Here is a 25,824-nt window from a genome sequence, read left to right as displayed (position 1 = left end):
TAATCGGCCCATCAAACCTGCCCTGCCATGCAGTGAGGCAATGTCTGACATGATCCTGGCAGTAACTCCACTTTCCTGCCTGTCCCCATAATCCCTGACTCCCTTGTCAATCAAAAATCTAATCTGTCAATCTAACCCAGCCTTGAATATATTCAATTATCCAGCCTCTACTGCTCTCTCCGGGGGAGAATTCTGAAGTCTTCTGAGAAAATAAATTTTTCCTTATCTGTCTTGAATGGGAGACCCTTATTTTTAAACTATGTTGCCCAGTTCTATATTTTCTAATGGGGGTAAACATTCTCTCAGCAGCTACCTTGGCAACCCCCTCAGAATTTTATATATTTCAATAAGATCACTTCTCATTCTTCTAAACTTCAATGAAGATAGGTCCAATTTGTTCACTCTTTCTCAGAAAACAACCCTTTCATCCCAGGACATGAAATGTTGGCTCTATTCTCTCTCCACAGATGCTGTCAGACCTGCACAGATGTTCCAGCATTTTCTGTTTTACCTCTTTACTGATGTTCACTTTGTCTTCCATCAGGCTGCAGACCTCATTACCAGTCCTCATCTCAACATGGACAAAAGAATTGAATTCCAGGGGTGAGGTGACAGTCACTGTCCTTGACATCAAGGCAACATTTGACCAGCCATGTAGTTGTTAGCAATCAATCTTTTTAACCAGAGCACATCACAGCAGGAGTCCATCAAGGGTGTTTCCTGGACCCAATTACCTGCTGTTTCAATGACTTTCTCTTCATCATAAGGTCAGAAATGGGGATGTTCACTAATGTCTGAGGTGTTCAGTTCTATTTGCAACTTCTCGGATAGTGAAGCAGTCCATGCCACACCCAGCAAGACCAGAATAATTTTCAGGTGTAGAAAATAACATTTGTGCCACACAAGTGCCAAGCAATGACAATCTCCAACTATCTCCCCTTGACATTTGCTGAATTCCCCATCTTGAGGGTTACCATTTAGCAGAAACTGAACTGGACCATACAATACTGTGGCTTCATGAGCAGATTGAAGGCTGGGAGTTCTGCAGAGAGTAATTCATCTTCTGACTTCCCAAAGCCTGTCCACTATCCACAAGGCAGAAGTGTCATGGAATACTCTGCCTGGATGAGTGCAGTTCCAACAACATTAAAGGAACATAGGAATTAGAAGCAGAAGTGGGAAAATTCAACCTTTTAAGCCTGCTCTGCCATTCAATCAGACCATGGCTGATCTCTCCCTAGTCACAAATCCACCTCCCCACTTGTTCTCCCTATCCCTCTTTTTATTAGAAATATATCTACCACCCTCTTGAAATGATTCAAGGATCATCCAGAACAAAGCATTCTACTTGATCAGCGTTACATCCACAACTTTAAACATTAATTCCCTCCACCAGCAGTGCACAATGATACCAGCATGTGCCATCTGCAAGATGCTCTGCAGCAGCTCACCAAATTAAGACATTTATTACCTAGAAGAACAAGGAACAAGAACAAGCACATCACAACTTCATCACCTGCAAGTTTCCCTTCAAGTCATTCACCATTCTGACTTGGAACTGACTGGCCACTCCTTTGTCATTGACAGATCAAACTCCTGGAATTCCCTCTCTAGTGTCACTGTGGATGTATCTACATCACACAGACTGCAACAGTTCAAAAATTAAAAAAGTCTGGGCAGGCTCTGCTAACTCCTCGATCAAGTTGCAGGATGCAGTAAAAAATGTTTCTCACTTTTGAGCCTCCCACTTCATCTGTCTGGACCGAAAACCTACCAATTAAGTATGCCTCATCTTGTCTCCTGGACATGTCTGCAGTTGGTACCACGTCAGCTATTATAGCCTGATGCTTTAAAATGTATCTGTAATAACAGAGGCATTATATAGATTTGATTACAATTTTGTTGTGTGACTGTTTAATGTAAACCTACAAATTGATGATTGTTTGACTCTATTCATCTGTCGAGTGGAAGGACTCAATGTGATGGCAGTGTAGAGTGTTGATGCAGTTGGACACTGGATAATTCAATCATAGCATTCGTCAATGATCTGCTGACATACATCTCTACCAGGTGGAAGGTTTTACTGCCCTCCCTCTTCATCAGTACCGTATTGTTCTCCCTATTCCTGTGCTCAACTTCTTCCTCCCAAAGTGGTTTTAAAGGTTTTTCCCTTTGCAGGGCAAAGTTGTAAAGTATGCGACAAATGGCCATGAGCGTAAACTTCCTCAGCGTTGCATTTTAGGCCCCTGTGGATCTATCCAGGCATAGGAACCTCTGTTCCGGAAGACCAATGTCAATCATAGCTCTGACCAAGCACAGCTCTGATTGTGTTAATCCAGCGGTCAGGTTCCAAATAAGTATTATGAGAGTGTGTTTTGGGGATACCCCTGTCCTTAAACAGTTCCCCCAACACTCAATGGTTTGGGGGATAAATATGGGGGATTTGAGGGCAGTCGTGCGATAAAGATCTCATGACAACTGTCACGAAACTTCAGTCGTTGAACGTCCTCCATCTCTGGTGACAGATCAAGCAGCAGAGTAACTTTGGTAAATTTGCAAACGTGGCAATCCTGGCAATTTGGCAGGCCATAGAAGGCCTCTGGCAGAAACTGTGCTGCAACTCCTGCAGGCAAATGTTTGCAATTTTTGAACCCAGCTACAACAGCAAGAACGACCAGAAATAAGCCCCAAACCAGGTTACATTGAGACTTTTTAAATAACTGGTGCAGCTTCCTTCCTGACTGTTGCTGCCAAGGATTTGTAATACAGTATCCCCAGTCATCAGTTTAGCATAAATGCCCATGATTATGCATGGGACCCTAATTTACATTTCATTATTAGGCCTTCAATGTGTCCGGGCAAATGCCCTGAACAAATAAAAGTTGTCCAAGTCAATACTGCATCCAGCGTATTTTCGACATAGTTTAGATGTGGCAGAGCATGACATGAAATTCAGAGGTATAACATCTGGTTTAAATCATAAAACTGACTGTGATTTTAATTTCTCCCCCAGTGACAATATGACAATGCCTGATTATCATTCGGTAAGGCAACTGTCCCTCTCAGATAAAAGGCTTCTATGTCTTCGGTCAGCTATTTAAACCTCCTTTCCCAGCCTAGGCACAAACATGTATCTGTTTATGTCCTGTCAGAAAAATAATTTTAAATGCTATCCTCTTATCAAATACAACACTGTACCATTATTTATATTGTCATGTAAATCACTTAAAATTTCTACTTCACTGAAAGCTGCTTTACTTATTCTATTTCGCTTCATATTTCACTATTTTTTAGTTTCCACAACAAATACCTCATTTTCCCTCCTGCCCTCACAATATCAATATTTTCTCTTTGATTTGAACACTGATGTAGGCTTTCAATCCTGAGTTTGTCTGCACCAGTTCCTTTCATATCTTATTAATATGTTCAATGATTTTAATGCCCTATATTCTTTTCACTAAAATTAGCAATGAAGAGATACATAGCCAATATTATCTACTTTTACTGGCAACAACCCGCATCAGTGAACAGAAATAAAACAAGCATGAGCATTGAAATAAGTCAACAGCATGGTCAACAAGGGGAATGCAATTACTGGCAAAGCATTCACGATTAAAACCGCATGGAGGTGTGGAGCCTCTATATGGGCAAAGTACCCAAAGCTCAATTGGAAAGTATCAGTGTAATAGCTATGTTCGTCACAGTAAAGGCTGAAATTAGTACAGTCCACCCCCATGCACCACCTCCCCAAAAAAAACTTCAGTGCTCCAAGGCAATATTAGAAAATGCTATGGATGACAACTTGTTTTAATGTGATTACTGAATGCAAGTAGGAGACTGATTCTTCATTTGCAAATTTGAAAGGAGACCCATTCCATTTTTCCACTCTTCTGCTCTCACTCTTGCCCCCCTTTCAGAACCATGAAAGGTCTCCCCTTGTCTTGACTTTCCACTCTGCCAGCCTCCACATTCAGCATATCATTCTCCACTATTTCTGACACCTCCAGCACAGTGGCACCATCAAAAACCTCTTCCCCTCCCCTTTCAGCATTCTGAATGGACTGCTCTTTCTGTCATACCCTGGTCCACTCCTCAGTCTACCCCAAGTGTTGTAGTGGAGAATTTCTTGTTTTCCGAGCTGTGATAGTAAAACTAAACAAAGTTTGCTTTGCAAAAACAACTAGCTTTTATTATCACAAAACTGCATGCAGTATATAGCAGAGTCTTGGAGACAGAGAGCAGTCCCTACAAACTGCTGATTCTATACCAAGACCACGCCAGCTACAAGAATCAGTTCCATAGTTATATCTTTTTATCAGTGTACATGTTCAATTAGTAATACAACCAGTAATACATCATCAATTGTATTAGGATCTGGTGACCTCCAAGACCTCTTTGTCTCAATAATATCATTATCTTGTCCTTTTGGTAGGACAGAAGAAGGCTGATGACTTCGTCATTTCTGACCTTATCTCGCCTCACTCATCCAGCCCTAAGTTATGTGGAGTCAGTCTAGACTTGACCTTCTCTGATGTTCGTTATGTCTTAAGTTATTCAGAGTCAGTTTTATAGGGGTCTGGCAATTTGGAATAGCTTGGTCAGCTCTCCTTTATTTTATACCAATTACTTGACCATTTTTCCCATCATGCCACTGCTTCATTTGTACACTATCACACAATCACCCCCAACACCTGCTTCTCATCCCGTGGCACCTTCCTGTACAAGTGTAGAAGATGCAACATCTGTTCATTTAGCTTCTCCCTTACTGCCGCCAGGATTTCAAATATTCCTTCCAAGGCAAAACAGCAATTTCCTTGTAACTTAAATTTAGTCTACTGTGATAGCAGAGAGGTGTGGTCCCCTCCACATTGGAGAGTCCAAATTCAGATTGGCTAATGACTTTGTGAAACACCTCCATTTTGGCCAAAAACGTGACCCCAAGCTTCTGGTCACCTGTTATTTTAATTCTCTGTCCATTTCCACTCTGACCTCACCCTCCTACAGTGACATGCTGCTTGGCTTTTCTTCAGCACTGGGATGATGGTCATCTTCTTGAAGCAAATAGGGTCCGAAGATTGCTGTAAAGAGAGGTTGAAGATGTCTGCAAATACCACCGCCAGCTGATCCACGCAGGATTTGAGTGCTCGTCCAGGTACCCCATCCAGGCCAGCTGCTTTCCATGGATTGACTTTCAAGAAAGCTGCTCTAACATCTGCAATGGTGACCTCAGATACAGATTCATCCAAGGCTTCCAGGGTGAAGGGAATGCTCTTGGTGACCTCTTGCTCAGCATCCACAGATGCCGTTTGATTGGCAGAGTATTTTCCAGCATTTTATCTTTTTAAATCTCAGATTTCCAGCATCATCAAGAAGCAGGCTTGATGGGTCAATATCTTTTCTCATTTGATATTATTGGAATGAGGGAGAAAAACAAGTGAAAGAGAAATTATCTCCACAGGGATTCAATGAGGCCAAAGTTTTGTATTTCCTGGCAACACGCATGACGGTAAAAGACTAATTCTACTGTTTCCATCATGTTTTCAGACCATCCCTGAAGCCAATTTCTTATATTGCTGGCAGGAGTCAATTTTTCTTCCTGAGGCTGAATTGAAGGCAGATCCTAACCAATGACATGCAAGTTTAAAAACTTGTCTTTTGCAACAGAAACAGAAAATGCTGGAAACTCTCATAGGGTCTGATAGCATCTGTGGTGAGAGAATAGAGCCAATGTTTCGAGTCAGGATGACCCTTTGTCAGAGCAATACTGAGTCAAAACATTGGCTCTATTCTTTCTCCACAGATGCTATCAGACCTGCTGAGATTTTCCAGCATTTTCTGTTTTTGATTCAGTTTCCAGCATCCACACTAATTTGCTTTAAACCTGTATTTTACTTTGGCCATAAAATTGGCAAGGCAATTTCATGCATCAAATATTAGAAGCAGCTAATAATAGTTGTTCCAGGCTGGAAAGCCTCTTGGATGATAAACCTAATCCATTAACAAAATGTAGCTGGCAACAAGTTGCGTTTTAATGCAAAGCTTGAAAACAGGCAGAACCGCCAATGAAATTTGTACGGCCTTTCCATCATCCAGTCCAGATTATCTAGCGATATTAGAGATGTTTCTGATGCAATAGTTATGCAAGATTTGTAGAAGGTAGAACGGATAAGATGAGCCACTCACTCAATTTAAGAAAATAACTATAGGCATGGTATAAAAAAAATCAAGAAGCTAGGGTCAATGAGGAAAAATGTTTTGAGTTAGGAAGCATTGAATTAACATCTGTTATTGGACTGACTGAGTGTTTAGAGAGACTATTGGATGGAGGTCTTAGGGTACATAACATGGTGAAACATGAAGGCGAAAAGAGCAAGTGTTGACAAGTCAGACAAAAGCTAATTACCAATTTAATATGTTGTGCTGCCAGTGTGAGAGATCTGAATAGAAGTCTCCATTTCAATTATTAACAAGTGATGGAGGTCTGCTATCTTCTATATTATTATGAAAAATTCAAAGCATATAAAATGAGATATAAATACAATACATAATAAAATTCCCCAACAATGCACTGATGTGGCAACAGTCTGTGCAGATAGCTGAACAGGGGATTGTCTTTATTTTAAGTATATGCAACAATTAAAAAGACAAATATAAAAGCTGAAATGTGACCATGTGATTGCACACTAACAACAGAAGTGGATAAGTAGTCATTAGATATATTTAGCCAAGCAGGTAAGTTGACACAATTTACGCATGGAGTTCTCATAAGATTATTAATAACAAAAAAGTTGAAATTGTTTAACTAGCCCTGTCCATAAGCAAGGCCTAAGAACACCACATGATATGCCAAGAAAAAAATTAGAAGAAACATAGATTTCCAGCATTCTGGCTGATGCAGTAAGTTAACTAGACATCCTAAAAGTCTAGGGCTCAATATGATGTGTCCGTACTTGGAATACATCTTCAGAAAATTGCTAGGTGAAAATATACCAGCGTTGATTGCTTGACTTTCTTCTAAAGAATTTCAACTTCACCCTGGTAATTGGACAAGACAGTTCTGGCCCGCAGATAGATTAGCAAATTAACCTCTGGCTCTCAACTTTATTCCTAATAGAAAACATGAAAGGGCTGTCCTCAACAACTTGATTTTTTTTGTCTGTCTCCAGTGGCAAAGCAGAACGTAGTTGGGAGACAATTGTAAGAAGGACAAGACCCTGGGTGATATCAAGAGGCAAGTTTTGCACTCTAATGCATGTCCAAGCAGCTCTGATTCAGCAAGAGATACATTGCAATCAGATGTGCATATAAAGCAAAGACTCCAATGACAACATTGGGAGAGTCCAAAGGTAGTTCTGAGATGGAAGATCTGTTTACAAATATAAGTCTTGGAGGAAGAAAGTAATAAAATGATTTGTTTTGCAATTGAGGCTGGTCAGCTTGGCCTACACTAAATTTATTCTGTCACCCTGCAGAAGAATACAGCATGGTTTTCACGAAGAAGGTCATTTTAACACTACCAGGAGGTTCTGAAGCAAGTAAATGATATACAATCAGATACTTTCCCAGCAACTTCAGTAGTGATAGTAAAAGGGAAATAATGGGAAGACAGCACCTGCGCAGAAGCCAGATGGTCAACTGTTCAGTTCTAATATTCCCTCTTCAGAGCTCAACATTCCCAAATTTTGTTGACTATGAATTTGTTTAGTGTACATTGTTGGCTATTCAATATTGTGCCAGCGTGGCACTGTGCCTCATAGCACCAGGGAGCTTGGTTCGGGGTTCCCGGCTTGGGTCACTGTCTGTGTAGGGTCTGCACATTCTCCCAGTGTCTGCATGGGTTTCCTCCGGATGCTCCTATTTCCTCCCGTAGTCCGAAAGATGCGCTGGTTAGGTGAATTGGCCATGCTAAATTCTCCCTCAGTGTACTCGAACAGGTGCCGGAGTGTGGCAACTAGGGGATTTTCACAGTGTGAATGTAAGCCTATTCATGACTAATAAATAAACTTTTAAGTAGGAAGACTCCAAAACATAAACAGGTTTGGAATTAGTGGCACACCTCAAAATTGTTCACCGCCCTGTATTACACCAGATTGACTGACAGGTAAATGTAGGTCACAGGAACCTTCAACTATCTCAAATTTACCACAATCGAGTTCTTCAGTAACAGTGGATATTTGTTCAAGCTTTTGATGATGGTTAAATAAGACTGGATACTTCATTTAAGTGTTTATCTAGACATTAAACTTAAGAAATGCCAGCTCAAGTTTTTAGATTTGAACCCCACCCCACTTCCCAATCTAGCCAACTGAGCTAACTGGTCCCCCAATTTCCATCACCTTATGCAATTGCTTATTTTGTTTGTAGCAGTTGGGCTGTAGGCCAATTTGCATCAACATACCGAAGCATCTCACCCCAAGTGTAATATTTAAATGTTCTGGTTAATGTTTTGGTGCCAAAATAATGCAGCCATGAAATTAGCACAAACGCACTATAACTAGCTAGTAAAAGGGAATTACATTTCTATGAGTCTATAGCAAATCTAACAACAAGTAGCTGGAGGAGCTGGGGAAGGGAACAGAAGGAAGTGACACTCAATTCAATCTTGTCAGAAGACATTTACCAACATTAAAATGCCAGAAATCCGGAATGAAGAGGTGGAGGACTAATTATGATATGAGAAAAAAAACATTTTGGTTGGAGAAACAGGCAGCCTGGAGTAAAGTAAACCAGTGCTAATATTTTAAAATGTTCCAAAAGTACTGGTTTGTGTAAGGGGAAGTGTGAGCCACACATTGTGCAAGTTATTTGTAGGTAGATAAGGAACTAACAGGATATGGCACAAAAGTATCAGTTAAGATGTCTGTACCACTCGACAGCACCTCACCCTCACAATGAAGCAATGGGTTCTACCGTTCCCTGTTTGATATAAATCTATGAGAATAAATGAGGAGGATTCAATGGTTTACACAGTTTTGATCACAGTGCCAGGAAACAAGTATGATCTTAGTGGCAGTCACTGCCCCAGCAACCTCTTTCAGAAATTGAAATATTGATAAAAACTTAGCTTATCCAGAACAGGAGAGACTGAACACCAGACTTTCCTTCACCCACCTCCATTTGCATGCCCATATGTGTCCAAAGCTGCAGCATGTCAACAATGAAGAATTTTATCTAATTCCCATATTGGAAATCTGGGACTGAGTACTGAGTTACAATAAAGTGACAGAATCGACAATAAACCTCTCATTCATCCACACATCATAGACATTCCAGCTATCCCTTATGCTACATAATGAAAAGTGAAACATTATTTGACAAACTCAGTAATTGAAGAATCAGTATTGCACTGTTAATTGATATACTGTAATGCTGTCAGAATTCAATATATACACCCTACAAGGAACCTGTGCAGAATTGAACTTCTCAGGCGCTGTGACTGGGAAGACACAGAAGTGTTACAGACTAGAGGGAGTTCCCACCACTAAGAGTGAATGTGGATCACAAGCTCACATAGGCAGATGGTTGGACCCTGGGGATGGGGGAGGTTTTATTGACAGTGGCCAATTCAGAGCCCTCTGCTGGGACTGTCATCCAATTAAAGATGGTGGCTCATCCCCCAAAGCTGTGAACACAGAAGTGGCAGTGCCGTCAATAGAGGCGACTGCCACTGAACCTGCAGGGAGAAGGAGAGCGCTAAGCTGAGGCATCCTGAAAAAAAAAAGGCTGGGTAGAAATGGTTTTCAATAGGCTTGACCCAGGCACACAGACCCTGGTGGTGGGAGGGGTGCAGGGGTCATTGCCTCCATGGGCCATGGAATTTCCAGAAAGACACACCTCCCACAGGTAGCTCTTTCAATGAAAAGTGGCCAGTAGAATCATAGAAAATTACAGCTCAGAAACAGGCCTTTTGGCCCTTCTTGTCTGTGCTGAACCATTTTTTTGTCTAGTCCTACTGACCTGCACTTGGACCATATCCCTCCACACCCCTCTCATCCATGAACCCATCCAAGTTTTTCTTAAAAGTGACCCCGCATTTACCACTTTATCCGGCAGCTCATTCCACACTCCCACCACTCTCTGTGTGAATAATCCCCCCCCCAATATTCCCTTTAAACTTTTCTCCTTTCATTCTTAACCCATGCCCTTTGTTTTTTTTCTCCTCTAGCCTCAGTGGAAAAAGCCTGCTTGCATTCACTCTATCTATACCCATCAAAATCTTATACACCTCTATCAAATCTCCCCTCATTCTTCTACGCTCCAGGGAATAAAGTCCTAACCTATTCAATCTCTCTCTCTCTAACTCAGCTTCTCAAGTGCCGGCAACATCCTTGTGAACCTTCTCTGCACTCTTTCAACCTTATTTACACCCTTCGTGTAACTAGGTGACCAAAACTGTACACAATACTCTAAATCTGGCCTCACCAATGCCAGTAACTGGATTGCTAATTGAATTAATAAGCCGCCTGCCTCGGGTGGCTGCATCACTGAAATTCCCGCTTCTGAGAATTTCCTGTGATGTCGCAAAGACATTGGGCTTCCTCATGACACCTTCCATTGCCACCTTATGAGCCTTCCCATCTCCAGAGGGACTGGTAGAATTCCAGCTTAAGAATAACTTCTACACAGAAGGAGGCCATTGAGTCCATACCAAGTTGATGCAGGTAACTTTGGTCCCTGGAGCACCGCATCCCGAACAAGCAGAAAAGTTTAGATTCCATATATTCCAGGAAATTAGTGCTTATCATGGCAAATCACCGCATGCAATTAGTCTCGCTCTGACAAATTAATGGAGCTTGCTGACTGGATAGCAGATACGGCATTATCAGTACATTTGAGAGTTTAGAATTCTAACAAGTATAGAAGAGATACGTCCTTACAGTAGTGCAGGTCAAGTGTTCAGCTGCTCAGCTCTCAACATGATTTATCCTTTCATCATTACAAGTTCCAAAAAGGTAACATACCCAGGGGATACATCAGTAGGGAACAATTAATCCTGTGCTACTGCATTCCTAGCTGTGTAAACACTGCAGGAAAAGTAAGTGAGCAGCTATCTGGAGTGACCAGAAGCACAGAGAGCGAGCTGCTGAAAACTATCAAATATGAGCAAAAGTTCAGAATCAGGTTTGACTCATTCTGTTTAACAGGAAGCAATGGGGTAAATGTTGCACGTTCAGGCTTCTGAATAAGTGACCTGCCAAGAAATGTCCCCTGAGGCATGTAATATATTTGAGTTATGGACTTGAAAATTTGTGGTGCAAAAGAACTTACCAAAATCATTTGTGATCAGATCCCAGGTCATTAAGCGAGCAACGGAACTTGGAAACCGAACAATTACCCAATTAGTTCTGAATTGCTGGAAACAGGCTACAAAAGTGAATCTAGCATCCCTTCCAAATATTTGCCTTTTTATCATTGTTTTATTCACTTCCACACCAGGCACTCTCGGTTTACACAACTAGTTTTCAAAGTAGGGGAGTTTAAAAGTCATAATTTATCAGATGTGAGAAATGTTCATTTTGAAATTATACCACTGCAAAAGTTAGCTTGTGTAATTAGAACTGTTTGCAACACTGCAAATTTGGTTAACTATAAATCACGTTGGATTTGAAGAAGCTTTCATTTCAAATGTAATGTAATGCAGCTCAATGAAACATATACAATTTAAACAATAGTGTAATCAAATAAAAAATCATATATACAATCAGAGGGAGGGACAGGAGTTAGAGATGGTATTACTGATGTAAACTTGAGAGAAAGACCTGTGTTAAAAATAAAGAAAACAAGTCCATACAACATTAAGCAGCAGCAGTTCTCAACTCACAGTGCAGGCATCAACCCATCTATGTCTGTCATATCTATGGAGCAGGACAATGATGTGTACAATAAGAACATAAATGTTATGGACAAAATTCCAAGAAGTAATGAACAAAGATTAATGCTGAAATGTTCTTAATTTTCAAATGAACACCACAAAATACAACCATCTAAATATAAAGTACCTGATGTCTTTATGTTGATGCAGTTATTACTCCAAGTGGTGTAGGGAATTTTCCTGAATATGTCTCAGGGATTTTATCACACTCCTTTGCCTCTAGAATATACTAATCACACCACTGTCATCAATTCACAAGGGAGAATTTTCAGTAAGCAGCTAATGTGGGTCAATCTCAGTTTCTATCTCCTCCATTGCTTTTCAATTTCCCTTGCTAATTCAATTCAGACAAGAGTATGATTGTGCCTATTTAGTTTGTAAGGGTGATTCTTATCCCGTCAGCTTGTGGTTATTGTCAGGAGTGAAATTAACCCATGTAGCTCAAACCACAGAGGAATTCACAGAGAAATCTGTCCTAAAGCCCGTCAAGATTATTGAGACAATTTTGCTGACTGCCCTCTCAGCTCAAGTCTCTCTGAGAGGGAGGGCAGAGAAAGAGAGAGAAAACCTCTACCATGGTGCTGTAACCCTAACTATGGTCCGCATTCCTGTCAAGCACATTCTTCTTCCTGCTCCTCTAGACACTTTTCTGCGTGGGCTACCGTCCAGTGCAAGTGCAATCGCTGGCATTAGTGTTCTTCACTGGTCCTATGATCCTGATTTCTTGGCTCTTTTGAAAGTAATGATGCAGAAGACTGATCCTAGTTTGACAATGTTGAGATCTTTGATGTTAAGTATTACACCTTTCAGGAAAGGATAGCACAAATTTACAACAGGTCAACACTTGCTTATTCAACAAAGGTGCTTTCCACCTTCAGATCCTTTGTTCAAATGTTTTCTTGAGCTTAATTATGCCCGTCGGCAACACTTCACATTCTGTTGTTGATTGCCACCTTCAGATATTGTTGGTAGGGTTCATTTAATAAGATGCACAGAATCATCATAGGATCCCTACAGTGCAGAAGACGCCATTCGACCATCGAGTCTGCACCAGTCTCTGATAGAGTATCCTACCTGGACTCTCTCCCCCATCCTATCCCCGTGACCCCACGCACATTTCCCATGGTTAATCCATCTCACCTATATATCTGTGGACACAAAGGGCCAATTTAGCATCTGGACTGTGGGGGGAAACCGGAACACCCGGAGGAAATCCACACAAACACGAGAAGAACATGCAGACTCTGCACAGTGACCCAAGCCAGGAATCAAACCAGGGTCCCTGGAGCTGAGAGGCAGCAGTGCTAACCACTATGCCACCATGCTGCAAATAGTGTATTAGGTCCCCTGCCACATTAGCTATGAGGTCCCTCCTTTAATTTACAGCCAACTTCATTGACACATCGTTACACAATTATAGATGTAACAATATAGGGCTGAGCACAGCTCATGATGTTTAGAAATAGAGTGTGTTGCAAAGCATTCATATTACTTCTGTGGTCACCCTCAAGTCATGGTTCTTTCTTCCCCTTGTCCTTCCATGCCCTTTCTGTTGCATAGTCAACAGTGATATATTCAGCAATCTAGGACAACCAAACTGTACATTGATTTCTTATCTAAAAACTACCATCTTGTTTGATATGCATCTGATCAAGAAACGTTGCTGAGATCTCAGTCAGAGTCCTACTGGTTTCTAAATGTTGTAAATAGTCATTACAAGTACATTCAGCTTTCATCACTTCATAGTTGTACATGCAATATATTCAGTACATACTGTACAGTATATTCCTATACAATACATTTAGTGCATGCTGTACAGTATATTTAGTACATGCTGTATATTCCTTCTTGAAATGAGAATCAGTATGACTATTTCTTTGTAAGTAAACCAAACCAAAATGGGAAAAGGCACTCTTGCTGATCTTTTCCCTCGTATGTATTAGCAACTAGAATTTCTGTCTCTGTTGTAAACAATAAGCGCATGAAGCTTTTCTGTCAACAAAACGATAATGAGCGCCTTCAGAATTTTAAAATTTTACATTAAACTAGCATGAACAAGCAAAGATCCCTTTTGTCTCAGCTTAATAGGTTTTCTGTAATGAATACAGCGCAAAACAAAAGGTACGACAGATGTGCAATCAATACAGTGATTATTTTTCCCCTAAACCTTGCATAAACAAAGCGGGCTGGATGTTGACAGGGAGGTGACCGGGGGTTAGAGGTGGGTGAACTGCAGATTCGTGCAGCAGAGCAGCGTGCTAGTTGCCTGTTGTATTGCCGCCTCCATGTGATTTTGTTTCAGAGACAGCTTCTCATTGAGAATGGCCACCCACCCAGTAGCAGCAGGCAGGCAATTAATGAGATTAAACAGGCATTTGAGAGGTGGCTCGAGACAGCATTTCAACTTTCTCAGAGGTGCATAGGTCCCACGTTGTGTCAGCATCTTATCCGAGCAGATGAGGCTGATGCACAGTGGGAGCCGCTGAATAAAGTGGCAGGCGTTAAATCCTCTGTATAAAGAGGGGAAATAACAGACATGAATTCAGGCACAGTCACTGGCTTGCCATAGTGCAAGCAGACCTCTAGGACTGGGAACATTGACATAGGCAAAAGTCACAGAATCCAGTGTCAGCTTCTGAGAGTGTTGGAACGGCAGCATTTATCACAGAAGGTGGTGACACACTGAACAGGAAAGCGGGGTGTTCCAAGTTTCTCTGATTTTGGAATGCAGACTCACACAATTGTTACAATACAGAAGGAGACCATTTAGCCCTCATGTCTGCATCGGCGCTCCAAATGAGCAATGTACCTAACCACCCACCTTCTCCCCAAAATCCTGCATTTTCTTTTCAATAATAGCTCCACTTCTCTTTTTAAATTCAGCTATTGAATCTGTCGCCACTACCCTTCCAGGCAGCAAATTTCACATTCTTCACCACATCAAAACATTTCATCTTATATCTCCACTGCTGTTTTTGCCAATTACCTCAAATTTGTGCACCCTGGTTCTCAGTGACTCCACCACTGAGAACAATTTCTCCCCATTTATTCTGTCCAGACCCTTCATGATTTTGAATACTTTTAATCAAATCTCCTTTCAACCTTTTCTTCTCCAAAGCAAACAGTCCCAACTTCTCCAATCTATCATAACTGAAGTTCTTCGTCCCTGGAACCATTCTCATGAGTCTTTCCTGCATTCTTTCTAATGCTATTACATCTTACCTGCAATGTTCACCTAGGAATGAACGCAGTTCTACAGTTGAGGCCAAACCAGTGTTTTATACAAGTTTAACATAACCTCCTTGCTCTTGTACTCCTTGCCGCTGTTAATAAAGCTTAGGATATTGTATGCTTTGTTAACCATTCTCTCGCAATCTATCCTGCCAATTTCAATGACTAATGCACATATACACTCAGGTCCCTCTGTCTCTATATCCCTTATAGAATTGTACCTTTTACTTTATGTCATCCCTCGTGTTCTTTTTATTCAAAATGTATCATAGAATAGAATTGTAGAATCCCTACAGTGCAGAAAGAGGCCATTCGACCCATCGAGTCTGCACCAACCACAATTCCACCCAGGCCCTATCCCCATATCCCTCCATATTTACCCACTAACCCATGCATGTCAGGACACTAAGGGGCAATCTTAGCATGGCCAATCAACCTAACCCGCACATCTTTGGACTGTGGGAGGAAACCGGAGCACCCAGAGGAAACCCACGCAGACACGAGGAGAATGTGCAAACCCCACACAGATAGTAACCCAAGCCCGGAATTGAATGCAGGTCCCTGGAGCTGTGAAGCAGCAGTGCTAACCACTGTGCTACCATGCTGCCCACTTCACACTTCTCTAAATTCAGCTTCACCTGTCACTCGTCCATTCATGCCACCAACTTTTCTCCATCCAATATCCTCCTTGTAGTTCAGAATGCTTGCAAGTTTCATATCATCTACAAAATAATGCCCTGCACACCAAATTCTTGGTCATATTGTGTAACAGACATGAGGGCAAGGCAAATTTAATTATTATTACTATTCCCCTCTTCTGCCCATGACAACAATAGGTTACTTCCTAATTTAGTGAGGCAATGGCCTAGTGGTAATATTGCTAAATTATTAATCCAGAAACTCAGCTAATGTTCTGGGGACCTGAGTTCGAATCCTACCATGGCAGATGGTGGAATTTGAATTGAGTAAAAAAAAAATCTGGAATTAAGAATCTACCAATGACCATGAAACCATTGTTAATTGTCAGGAAAACCCATCTGGTTCACTAATGTCCTTTAGGGAAAGGAGTCTGTCATCCTTACCTGGTTTGGTCTACATGTGACTCCAGAGCTACAGCAATGTGGTTGACTCTCAATTGCTCTCGGGCAACTAAGAACGAGCAATAAATGCTGGCCAGCCAGCAATGCTTATGTCCCATGAATGAATAAAAAAAAATTTTCCTCAGTATCCTTCCTCTCGTTGAAATAGACCATGGTGTGTTTCCTAACCCTAGTTCAGGGGTTTAAATTTTAACAGTAATCCCACAGCAAATTCTTTAAGGTGAAACAAAACTAGGATTTATTAACGGATTCAAAACCCAAGGCAGAGGTCACAACACACATTCACACTCATGAGCATACAAGGTACAAAGAAGTTGCAAAATGCAAGTTCCTAAAAAAAAATCAAAAGGTATCAGCATTAATTCAAACAAATAGCATCCAGTAAGTTAATGTCCGATGACAGTTCTTTCAAGTGGCTTCATCTGGCAGAACTCTTTTTCTTTGTCCTAGAAACTCAGTTGTGTGTTGAGACAGTTGAAGATGCGGCAAAGTACTCTTGTATTCTGGGAATTAGCTCACATTATGGGCAGAATACAAAATTCTTTCTGGAGATCTTGAGAGATGGAGGTTAGAGGCAGGCTACAATCTGTTTTTCTCTTCTCAGGCTAAACCACAAATGAACACCAGAATTTCAAAAGTGGTATAATTAAAGCAATTCAAACAGTTGAAGACTCAAGCATTTGACAGGGTGGTTTTGGGTTGAGTCATTCTGCTAACAGCATACTTTCAAAACACACACTCAAACCACTGTACTGTGAGCAGGTAACAGTGGAACCATTAGCACTATGTTGGAGTTGAGGAGTCCTCATAGCCCTACCTTTGTCGAGAGCTGGCTGGTGCAGATCTCCCATCTCCTCATTCTTTATGTTGGCTTGTCTGGAATGTTCACACAATTTTAAGTCACATTCCAGGAGGTTGATGAGTTAGTCTTTGCCCATTTTTTAAAAAACAGAATTCAAAGAAGTGATTATGGAAAATAAACCATTTTTCGTACTTTTCTCATCACAACCTGTATCACCTTCAAATTTAGAAATGGTGTCCTGCACACTCCAAGATCTTGGTCATATCAGGAAAAGCAAGGATCCCAACATTGACTCCTGGGGAATTCCATTAAAAACCTTCCTCCAGTCTGAAAAACATCCATTAACCACAACACTCTGTTTCCTGTCACTCAGCCAATTGTGTCTCCATGTTCCTGGTCCCTTTTATTCTGTAAACATTTCTCTGGAGCCTGGCAGATCCTTCAATGGAAGCATCGAATCCAGGCATCAAGTTAATTGGAATCAGCCCCACTCTAGATTCCAACATCAGATCCACTCCTCATGAAGATTAGCACACTAAATGCAGCAAGTCTCCAGTAAGCGCACGTTACCAAATGACACTCATGCTACATATACGGACAGGACTTAATGATGAGGTCATAAATTCTCAGAACAGAAATCTCGAGACCAATTATTTTTCATCCTCAGTCCTTTTAATCACATTCAAGTGTGCATATTGAATAAAAAACGTTCAGAATCTGCACTCAATGTGGTTACACAAATCTTTCTCTGCCTCCTTGTGCGAGTTCCTACATGGTGCTCTCCTTGTAGCTGGGGCTAAGAAGGAGACAGTCTTGGTGGCTAGGATTCCTGTGGCATCATTTCCTGGGTTGGTGGTGCTCATGATGGCACTGTGTCAGGATTCCCAGCTATATTTGTGCAGGAGCACCCTCAGTCATGGAGGTGTGAAGCTTACTGCTTGTCTCAAGGTCTGTGGTGTTGGCTTAAAATGTGGTCCCTTGAGTAGTAGCACCATCTACATCATCCTCAGCCCTTTCAAGGTCCATCTGCATGTCTGCACATACTGGGTTCAGAAGAATACCTGATTGGGTGTGCATGCATTCAGGTGCCATCACTGGTCAATGATACAGAATGCATCACACAAATCTGTTGATGACAGTCTGCTGCTGCAAGCAACCCTCCAAGAAAGAAAGTAATTCTTTCAATGGAAGAGTGGTGTAGTAGTATTGTCACTGGACTAGTAACCCAGAGTCCCAGGGTGATGCTCTGGGATCCTGGATCAAATCCCACCACAGCAGATGGTGAATTTGAATTCAATTGAAATTTGGGTGGAACTAAAAGATCTAATGATGACCATAAAACCATTGTCAATTGTTGCAGAAAACCTCCACCTAGTTCACTAATGTCCTTTAGCCATCCTTACCTGGTCTGGCCTACACGTGACTCCAGATCTACAGCAATGTAGTTGGCCCTCAGGGATAGGCAATAAATGCTGGCCCAGCCAACAATTCCCACATCCCATGAACGAATGAATTAAAATAACTGCCTGAAACATTGAGGTGCTCATGTCAGGAATGGATGCCTCCTTTACTGTACGTGTCCTGCCTCAGGAAACTTTGTCCAATGTCTCCTCCACTCTGTATATGGCTTTGAGGCCCAGCATCACTGTTGCATATGCAGGACCGGAGCTGTTCAAAGCTGCCTTTGCTTCCTGTTCACATGTGCTGTGATGCTCACCTTGTGCCATCCATTTCAATGTCGCCAGCACCCCACCGAGATACATGTATCTGCGTTAGCGGAGCGCATGCCTGACTCATGACGGTGATTCTCCAGTGTGCAAGTCAACCTTTGGGGAGGCCGTGTCCTCCACGCATGGCAGTTGGTGCTGACTTTCCGGCAATGGCCTGCGTAAGAGAGAAAACACCAGTTACTCACCCTCCTTCAACTCAGTAGCTGCTTCATCAGAGGTCTGGCAGCAGATCCAGTGGCATCTACTGCATGCAACTTCACAGTATGGCGTTGCTCCTACGCTCATTCAATCAACTATCACTCTCTCTGCTGCACACCAATCTCACCATTGACTGCTTGCACTGTGAGCAATCTTCCAGCATCGGTGACTTTCTCCTCCATAGGCGTTAACATTGCCAGTTTGAAAATTCCACCCCTGGAATGAGTCCTCTTGTGGACATTGTGGGTTATCTTTCCTCCTCTAATGTGAGGATGAAGATTTCAGGTAAGTTAACTTTCCCTTTTGACTATCATGATACACCAGAAGCCATGATGCTGACATTGCACTGACATGACCAACCTCTCCAACATACACAGCCTTGATTCCTTTCCTCAGGTGAGGCACGGAACACACATCTCCTCCATGTTCCAGACTGTCTGTCTTGATGTCCTCCTGCTCAGACATATGCAGTCGCTTTTACACCCTCGCGGCAAACAGCGTGGCTTTACATGTTCCTCAATTTGCCAGACCTCTGGAGATCATTGAAAGACTTTCCACACTGGACTCTGTCCTGCTCACCACCTTGAAGCTGGTGATCTCACTGGCAATTGCCAGACACGTCTCCTTAGTTTGCCCCTTCCCACCAGTCTTTGGAACCAATAAGTTCTTCCTCACTCTCACCACCTAAAACACAATCTTTTGGGAAGTGTCACTTATTTGTGAGGCCACCCTATCCTGATAGAATGCCATGTTAATGGCCTGGTCTGGTTGAAAGTGGGGGTCTGTCACTTCCATCTCCTATCTCCTGATTGTGCCTGCTGACCATCATGAGATAGTCATCCTGGAGTGACCATTTATTGGATGCCTCCAGAAAAATGCTGTCATACACTGACCTTTCGTGGATTTAGGATCTGGAAACATTCCCAATTTTGAGATGCCAATGACCTTGACATATCCATCCCAGACTTGTTTAATATTCACTCAAACAAAAAACTTTTGAGTTTTTTTTGCAATTAATTTAAAACATCATCTGAGCATATATTGCAAGAATATGAAGGAAGTTATTCCATCAATATAGTAAACTGAATGATATTGCAGCATTTTTGGATAAAACGTGCATTGCACCTGCTTACACGCACCATTCTACATAAGATCACCAGACTTTTGGAAGAATGGTGAAGCCTTCAAGTTCAAAGTTTAGCAAAGGCATCAAAATGCACAATCAATGATTCAGTTGATAAATGTAATGATGCCATTGTGAAATATACACTTGCTCATAAAATTGATTTAGTCCCTCATTTTGTACAATGTAAACTTCAATTACTGAGGAAAAATGTGGCAGATGATTTCACTCAGAAAGCATTTTGAACAACTTGTGAAGTGAAGACTGATTGTTACATAGAAAGCAGGTTTTATAAGACACAAAGTCCCATCACTGTGCCACACACAAGGGTTATATGTAATTGCAAAAATGCTGGTGTTTTTATATTGAACTGGTTGACACTGAAATTTTCACTGGAACACACATGTGTAGGATTTAAGTACATTATAAAGATATATCATTAATCTAAAGGACAGGCATCATGTGTCAGCTGCAAATACACTTTTTGAAAACATTCAAAATTTACATCAGTTATACCAACTCTCTGATTGGCTTTAAGAGTTTATAAGTAACTACAATAACAGGATTTGCCCTTTTAGACTAGTGACCTCAAAGGTACAGGCCAAGTTAGGAACTACACATCACAACTGTAATTGTACAACATCATGAAAGAGCCTGCTAGTTTAATATAATCTTAGCAGCAAATTATATCTAGGAATCATGCCTTGCATAAAACCTAAATAATAGTTACAGTTTTGCTGTTGGAAATCATGACACAGTTGAGACCTGTGCTGAATGCTCCTCATTCATCATGAACCCCTTTCCCCACCCCAACCCTGTTGTAGTTTCCTCACTTCAAACCTTTCAAGTACGCTGGGGATGTGCATCCCCAATTTTATTACAATTATACAGTGCAGAAGAGGCCATTCGGCCCATCGAGTCTGTGCTGACATTAGAAACTCTTGAACTCTCACCTAATCCCATCTGTCAGCACTTGGCACATCATAATATTCAAGGCTATGGGCTAAGTGTTCATCCAAGTACTTTTTAAAAGGATGTGACACAACCCCAGGGAGCACTACTGGGTAAAGAAGTCTTTCCTCACATTGCCCCCAAACTTCCTGCTCCTTACCTTAAGCTTATGTCCCCTCGTGACTGACCATTCAACTAAGGTGAACAACTGCTCCCTATCCACTCTGTCCATGTCTCTTATAATCTTGTACACCTGGATCAGGTTGCTCCTCAGCCCTTTCTGATACAATGAAAACAACTCAAGCCTATCTAACCTCTCTTTATAACTTAAATGTTTCATCCCAGGCAGCATCCTGGTAAATTTCTCTCCCCTCCAGTGCAATCACATCCTGATCACTGTACTTTCATGGGCTCAAACTCTGGAATCCCTCCCCCCACCAAAAAAAATCCCTTCACCTTCCTTGGGATGTTCTTTCACCCCTTTCCTTACCGATAAGCATTTGTTCGCCTGCCCTGATCTATCCTTATGTGACTCTGGATCAAATTCTACTCGATAAAAGTACCTTTCAATGGCTTAACTGTGTCCCAGGTCCTATTTAAAATTCAAGTCGCTATTTCTAAATTGCCAGATGAAAAAAAAAGTCCACCTCGTTCACCTTCAACCAGTTGCATGACATAATTATCACGGAGTGGTTGGCTAATCATAGCAACCAATCTCTATCAATCAGTCTGCAAAGAGACACAAACAGCGCATGGGCTCATTGAGGTGCAGGATTGAAAATGCCGGATTTATACGATATCTGTTTTTCTTTCGTCAAGGACTTCTTACCACGACCCATCTATGAATCACTCACCGTCTGGGCGAATTTAACTTCAGTCAATTTGATTATGCAAAGCAATCACTATTCAAAGCCCAGACTTTAATCAGTGGAATATGTGATTTTTTTTGCGGGGGGGAGGGATGATGGGCGGATGATAAGATTATGTTAAACACGGTCGCAAATTTAAATATAATTTCTCCATTAATTGGTGGAAAATGTCATTTGGTCCACCCGAATCCAGGCACCCATCAGCAATTCGCTAACCAAGATTCCAGACAATCCCGTGCAGACAGGGCAGGGTGTCCGTCAACTTGACATACAGTGGGTCCCTCCTTACCACCATCTGGTATCAATAACCTTTTACATAGAGCTCATTCCCGGTAGCTCAAACCCCAGGCCAGATATTCGAGGAGATTTGGGGGCGTATGTTCCGCTAGGACAATAAACGCTTGTTGCATTATGGTGGCACTGACACTTTAGAATATTCTCTAAAAAGCATCAACAGAGCAAGAACTGCTCTCAATCTGCGGATCAGACAGGTAACAGGAGAACGACATTCACAAACAAGCTCGTGCTTCTATCCGTCTTTGACCAGCAGCGTGTTTCATTCAAGAATACAATTTGGGGAATTTCAATTTACTTTCAGGGTGAGCCTTCCATGTAACCAGTGAGATTATTGCAGAGCACAACGTCTTTAAAGATTTCAGGGGTGGAGAAGGCGCGTTCAATTGTAGATTTACACACTTAAAGGGCTGGGAAAAAACATTTAATAATAAGAGAAAAAAAATACGAATACATTTTGAATAGTCGCTGTTTTCTTGCGAGATCCCGAGGCTGTGACTAGTGGGCGCTTTTGCAATCTGGTTAAACGCGTCAACGTGAGGATAATGAGTTGTGTTGTGACTGTCGGATCAGGACACATTACAGGGAGAACACAACTCAATCACACTGACGTACAAAAAAAACGGCAGGGCGGGGGGGGGGGCGGTGGAATCACGCAAACTTTAAGAACGAAAAGCAAGCCACCGTCAGCCTGGAAATAAAGCAAAGGAATGTCTGAAAAGATATTGGGTGCCCTTTGCATTGGCTGCTGGCACGCTTCGCTGTCTTTAAAACCAGATTAACACGACCACCGCCCCCCCCCCCCCGATTGATACAAATCAGATCTAGAATAGAAATGGGCTGCTAATGGTTTCAGCCGGGTTTACGTCACCTCATGGAGCCCATTCATATCTGGAAAGTGTAGCAATAGTAAATAGAGCGTGCACCTTCAGCATCTAGCAGATTTGTTCAGAGGGAATAAACCGAGCCATTTTGCTATCGCAGTCTCCACAAACACCGACACCTCTCCAATTAACCATTCCTCTTCCCAGGAAATACATTTAAACAGACTTTTCTTTAAATTCAAGGACAGTCACGATTCCCCCTCAATAAACCTCCCACACTTTACTCTTAGACCCTCCCCACATGAGTAATCCAAAATTCTACTGGGGATTGAACTGTGTTAGCTGCCCCTATTTTCGGGGCGTCTGTTTCACATGTCCCTGTCTAGAGGATGTAAACTCACTTCGAGAACTTTCCAAACTTTTTTACCCCCCGCAAAAAAAAAAGCAGGCAATGTTATTTCCCTCGCCGCTGAAAACAGAGACCCAACAGGGGATGTTCACAATAACTTCATTCATTGCAGTGTTAATGTAAGCCTACCTGTGACAATAATGAATCAAGTTTAACATTAACGCCAGACCAAACTGATCATATCAGAGAAAAGTCATACAATGAGCTTCGAAAGCACCAACAAGTGTATTTGATAAGCTTATCTTGCTCCAGGCGTTTAGGGGGTTTGTACACAACAAGCCTGGTGTGGATTGACTGCGGGTGCTCTACTCTGAGGAAGGCTCACCTGAACTCGGGCTTGAAGTCCGGCTTCAGGCCGTAGAAGGAGGTGGAGAGAGTCAGCAGCCACAGGGGCTTGTACTGGCCGTGCTCGCACTCCAGGTAGGGCGCCGACCACTTGATGTGAGTTTTATCCACCAGGTACCTCATGCCCCTCTTCCGCATGGGGGGCTGCACCAACCTGAACTCGTCCCTCAGCAGCTTCCTGTGCAGGGAGGGCTGGGGCGCACTCTGCTGCTTGTGCCGGTGAAACCACTCACTCTCCAGGCTGCGGTTGGCCAAGTGGCGGGCGCCGGCCGACAGGTCCTGCAGGAAGATCTGGTTGTCCACCCGGGTGGCCTGGAGGAAGAGCTGGGGCGGGGAGGTGAAGGGCTGCACGTCGAAAGTCACCACCGCCCGGTGGACCTTGGGGTCACCCAGCAGAATACTCCTGACCAGAGCGTGGTACCACTCCACATCCTCCCTCAGGGTCAGCTCCCTCACCCCGTTACTCTGCAGGATCATGTTCAAGAAATTGGTGGCGTGCAGCACGGTGTCCATGGCACTGTGGAGGGACGGCTGGATGTGGAGGGAAGGTGAAGTCTGCTGTAGGTTTGACAGCTGGTACCTCTTGGTGCAGTTGGCGTAGCCAAGCTTGGAGGGGTCTCCAGTGTGGAGGAAAGCCCAGACAGGAGTGGGCAGACTGTCCTGCTGTTGGTGCCAGGAGCCCCCGCCGCTCTCCGGCGCTGGGGACTGGTGCCTGTTGTAGACCGCTTGCTTCTGGTGAGTGTCCAGTTTGCCCGAGCCGGGGCTGGAGCCCAGGCTGGATCCCAGCTGGATGTGGAGCAGCAGCAGCAGCAGCAGCGGGAAAAAGGCAGCAGCCATCTCGCCCGCCAAAGCCTCCCCGGCCAGCCCCCCCCCCCCGAGGGCTGCTCAACACCTTGGATCAGTCTGTGCGAGCCGGAGAGTGCGCTGGAGACATTGCCGCCGAGAGTGCCCCAGTGCCTGGTGCTGGGATAGCAGCTCCCCAGAACACACCGCCCCGGCGCTGCGGCTCAGCCCCGGCTCTCCCTCTCTCTCTCTCTGTGCTCCACCGAGCCGCTCACGCCTCCATCCCCCGCCTGATCTTCAGCCGCGATCCCCGGGCTCTTCACCTGCTTTCCATCGCCGCCCGCGGGAGCTCCTGGAGACAGTTTGCAGCCGGGGAGGGACGGGGTGGGGTTACAGAGTGGGACGCGGTCTTCATTCCACACTTTCTGAGGGGATTTGTTATATATCCCAACTCCACCCACCCTGTCACAGCGAGTCACACAGTGTGTGTCACTGAGAGAGAGAGAGAGGATCACAGACAGAGTCACTGTGTGTGTGTGTGTGTGTGTGTGTCACTGCCAGACACACAATACTAGTGAGTGTCTCTCACTCACACTGTATCACACACTCTCTCTCTATCAGTCAGTGTGTCTCCCCGCCGGGCCGTCCCGCCACCCCCCCCCCCCCCCCCCAGCAGATCTCAAACATCCCGCCCCCACCCGCTAGCCCTCCTCCCATTGGCCATCCCGGCATAGTCTGCTGCGTCACCAGAGCATCCCCGCCTCTGATTGGTGCGTACCACTGTCAATCAGTCATTGGGCTTGCCCATTGGTAGGGTTGGGGGAGCTGACTTCCCAATACAACAACCTCCTCTCCCCCGCCCCCCCCCCCCCCCCCGCGATCAAAACACCCCGGCTTCCCAGGCTGAGGAGGAGCTGAGCACACACACACACACACACACAGGAGACACAGACACATTGACAGATGTTGGGGGGTGGGGGCACTCCTCACTGTGTGTTGGCTTCTCTCCACTCCCACCTTCATACACACACACACACACACACAGCAGACACATGGACGGGGGACAGGGGGGAGCATTCCACACTGTTTGCTGGCTTTTCAACACCCCCCCCCCCCCCAACACACACACACACACACACACACATACACTGAGTGTGTGATCTATTCTGGCCTGATCACAATCCTCACCCTCTCAGCATTTTTATTCCAGTTCTTCATATAATACCAGACTCCTGCGGTGTCTTTTTTCTATTTGAGATGGTGTTTGTAGCCAGTACATTGCTGCTCTGAATA

At 43.3% G+C, this 25,824-nt stretch overlaps 1 protein-coding gene across 1 annotated transcript in view; it reads right to left on the bottom strand.

Annotated features, from left to right (window-relative positions):
• The window catches only part of gpr158a (G protein-coupled receptor 158a), a 454,718-nt gene extending 429,582 nt beyond the window's left edge, over positions 1 to 25,136 (bottom strand). The window contains exon 1 of the mRNA XM_080211391.1: positions 23,729 to 25,136. Coding sequence (XP_080067517.1) covers positions 23,729 to 24,585 — 857 coding nt within the window. The 5' untranslated portion in view covers positions 24,586 to 25,136. The remainder of the gene's footprint in view (positions 1 to 23,728) is intronic.
• Positions 25,137 to 25,824: the final 688 nt, after the last annotated feature.

This window comes from Carcharhinus amblyrhynchos, chromosome 2 (assembly GCF_965287045.1).
Source record: "Carcharhinus amblyrhynchos chromosome 2, sCarAmb.v2.hapA, whole genome shotgun sequence".
Taxonomy (NCBI): Eukaryota; Metazoa; Chordata; class Chondrichthyes; order Carcharhiniformes; family Carcharhinidae; genus Carcharhinus; species Carcharhinus amblyrhynchos.
The sequence above is the reverse complement of the archived record's forward strand: the minus strand, read 5'-3'. Positions and strand labels throughout refer to the sequence as shown.